Source organism: Echinops telfairi, unplaced genomic scaffold (assembly GCF_000313985.2).
Source record: "Echinops telfairi isolate 266 unplaced genomic scaffold, ASM31398v2 ScPeMD7_70;HRSCAF=299, whole genome shotgun sequence".
Lineage (NCBI taxonomy): Eukaryota > Metazoa > Chordata > Mammalia > Afrosoricida > Tenrecidae > Echinops > Echinops telfairi.
In genome coordinates, this window is record NW_022103968.1 from 64139411 (window position 1) to 64142713 (window position 3303).

Here is a 3303-nt window from a genome sequence, read left to right on the forward strand (position 1 = left end):
CTCAGATGCTCCCTCGTCCTATTGGGGTGTTCTCAGTCTGGGCTGTTGCAAGCCTGTATGTGCCCAGAAACATTCCTTTCCATGTAGGGTCTGCAGCCTGTGAGCCAGTGTGTCGGTGGGATAATTTCCTGGAAGTGGCATGGCTGAACCCAAGAGCCTGGGAGCATCTTTGATGGCTGATGATGGGTCTCTGCAGCATGGGGGGGATCTGATGTTCTGCCTGCTGAGCTGGCCTTGATCCATTCAAGACTCACGAGGAAGCATCTTCCCTGTCCACAGAGGGTGTCCTGACTGCCCATCTCTCCACAGGCAAGGATGCCCGCCCTCTGAAGTCGATGAGCCAGTTCATGAGGGACTCCCCAGAGCCGAGTCCCGGGACTGGCTGAGAAGCCTGCTGCCCTCCTCTCCCCATGGATAAGGGACTGCCTCTGCCCCAGGACTGCCGGGACTTTCTGCACGGCCTGAGGATGAGGGGCAGATATGCCCTGTTCCTGGTTTTCGTGGTGGTGGTTTGTGTCTTCATCGAGAAGGAAAACAAAATCATTTCCAGGTGAGAGAGGCAAGAGCCCGCCTTCCTTATCAAGGTAGGGTGAGTGGGGCAGAGAGAGAGAGAAGCTCCCTGCAGACCTGCATATCCCCTCACTCCCCCAGGAATGACTGAACACCTCCCCTTATTGTTTGTGTCCCTGTCAGTGGGTCATCTGTTGTCCTTATGAAGAGAGGGCGGTAGGAACTTGGGCTCTGCACTCAGACACCCTGGGGTCAAAGGCTGAGTCTGGCACTCCCAGCCATCAGGTCTAGCTAGGTGTGTGACTTCACCTGGAGGAAGTTGGTGCTAACGATGCCTGCGAGCTGCAAGGGCTCCGTGAAATGTGAAACATTTAGCTCCCTGCCTGACATGGGGTTGGCATGCAGTTCCATCTCCCTCCGATGAGTAGGACTCAGTTTCTTTTCTGGCCTAGAATCACACCCCACGTGAACAGCAGCCCCTTACCAGTCTCGATTGTCACAGGTGAGAATGAGCCCGAGGAAGGCAGGGCCTGGTGTGGGTACTCTGGTGGAGAGGGCTGCCAGGTGCAGTTGCCCAGAGGGCAGCTCTCCTCGGCTGCACTGGGAGAGACGCTCCCTAGGGTTGGCAAGGTACCCTTGTGGCCGATGGCCCTGCTGGGAGGCCTGTCGGACACAGGAAGGATCCTGAGATGGGAAGGCAAGAGGCTGGGTGGGCTGAAGCTCCTCAGCTTGAACTGATCTGTTCACACAGTCAGGGGTTTACTGTAGGCTCCGCCTAGAGCCTCCCTCTCCACCAGCCAGCAGGGCCCAGAGCTGGTACCTCAGGGAAGAATGCTCTGCAGGCCAGTGGGGACCCGATCCTGAGATGGGTCCTGTTCCCCAGTAGGAATGAGCCCACAGCCTGAACCACACCGTCATACCCCTGATGGCCGGCTCTCCATCCCCGGTCTTGCTCCCCTTCTCCTCTGGAGTTCTTCTGGGATCTTGTCCCCAATAAACCACTGAGTCAAATCCCTGCCTACAAGCCAGCGTCTGGAGAACCTCGATTCAGCCAGGTGGAGGGTGATCCGTTGAGGAAGCTGCTACCAGCAGCAGCCCTTGCGAGTGGAACTCCCTTGAGTTGAGTCCACCTCCGCTTGTGGCCCTGCCTCTCCTGGGCTGGCCCTCCCGGGCTGGCCGGACATCCAGGCCCGCAGTCACTCTATCTTCCTCCCCACAGGGTGTCGGAGAAGCTGAAGCAGATCCCCCAGGCTCTGGCTGATGCCAACGGCACCGACCCAGCCTTGGTCTTGGCCGAGAACGCGTCCCTTTTGTCCCTGAGCGAGCTGGAGTCCGCCTTCTCCCGACTGCAGAGGCGCTTACACAACCTGAGCCTGCAGCTGGGCGTGGAGCCCGCCGCGGAGAGCGCGCCGTGGGGGGGTTCGGCCCGGGCCCGGCGCCACGTGCTGCTCATGGCCTCCACGCGCACGGGCTCCTCCTTCGTGGGCGAATTCTTCAACCAGCAGGGCAACGTCTTCTACCTCTTTGAACCGCTGTGGCACGTGGAGCGGACGGTGACCTTCGAGCCCGGGGCCCCCAGCGCGGCCCACTGGGCCCTGGTCTCCCGCGATGTGCTTCAGCGGCTCCTACTGTGCGACCTGTACAGCCTGGAGCACTTCATCCGGCCGGGCCCCGAGCAGCACCTGACGCCCGCCCTGTTCCGCCGGGGCTCCAGCCGCGCCCTCTGCGAGGAGCCCGTGTGCACGCCCTTCGTCAAGAGGGTCTTCGAGAAGTACCACTGCAAGGAGCGCCGCTGCGGCCCCCTCAACGTGACCCTGGCCGCCCAGGCCTGCCGCCGCAAGGAGCACGTGGCCCTCAAGGCCGTGCGCATCCGGCAGCTGGACTCCCTGCAGCCGCTGGCCGAGGACCCCCGGCTGGACCTGCGCATCATCCAGCTGGTGCGAGACCCCCGGGCCGTGCTGGCCTCCCGCATGGTGGCCTTCGCCGGCAAGTACGCGACCTGGAAGAAGTGGCTGGCCGAGGGCCAGGACCGGCTGCGGGAGGAGGAGGTGCAGCGGCTCCGGGGCAACTGCGAGAGCATCCGCCTGTCGGCCGAGCTGGGCCTGCGGCAGCCCACCTGGCTGCGGGGCCGCTACCTGCTGGTGCGCTATGAGGACGTGGCGCGCTGGCCCCTGCAGAAGGCGCGCGAGATGTACCGCTTCGCGGGCATTCCCTGGACCGCGCAGGTGGAGGACTGGATCCAGACGAACACGCAGGCGGCCCAGGACGGCAGCGGCGTCTACTCCACGCAGAAGAACTCCTCCGAGCAGTTTGACAAGTGGCGCTTCAGCATGCCCTTCAAGCTGGCCCAGGTGGTGCAGTCCGCCTGCGGCCCTGCCATGCACCTCTTCGGCTACAAGCTGGTGCGAGATGCCGATTCCCTCACCAATCGCTCCATCAGCCTGCTGGAGGAGCACGGTACCTTCTGGGTCACTTAGGGAGCCTGGGGCCACACGCACCCTTCAAGGCTCATGGTCGTCCCACCCTGCTTCCTCCTTCCGTGGCCTGCAGGGAGACCGTGGCTCTGGAGGGCAGGCGGGAGGTGTGCGCTGAGCGGTGCCCGGGGCCCTGCTGGCTTTCCCACTGTAGGGGGAAGGGCCACTTTGGGGTTTCTCCCTGATTACAAGATAGTGCCCACCCCCCTGGGGGCTGTCAAACCCAGACCCAGGGGCTGCAGTTTCAGTGCAGGCCTAGGCAGACCTGGGCCTGTGTCAAGCCACACACACACACACACACACACACACACACACACAC

General features: G+C 62.8%; 1 protein-coding gene across 1 annotated transcript; it reads left to right on the forward strand.

Moving 5' to 3' along the window:
• Nucleotides 1-337: 337 nt before the first annotated feature.
• On the forward strand, nt 338-3177 carry CHST3 (carbohydrate sulfotransferase 3). The gene is made up of 2 exons (XM_004701150.4): nt 338-550; nt 1730-3177. The coding sequence occupies exons 1-2, from the start codon at nt 411-413 to the stop codon at nt 2985-2987; spliced, it is 1398 nt and encodes a 465-aa protein (XP_004701207.1). The 5' UTR covers nt 338-410; the 3' UTR covers nt 2988-3177.
• Nucleotides 3178-3303: the final 126 nt, after the last annotated feature.

Bases quoted from the DNA above. Each gene is read 5' to 3' on its own strand.
- CHST3 (XM_004701150.4), top strand. From the start codon at position 411: ATGGATAAGGGACTGCCTCTGCCCCAGGACTGCCGGGACTTTCTGCAC. The intron at 551-1,729 runs GTGAGAGAGGCA...TCCTCCCCACAG, and splicing joins GAAAACAAAATCATTTCCAG to GGTGTCGGAGAAGCTGAAGC.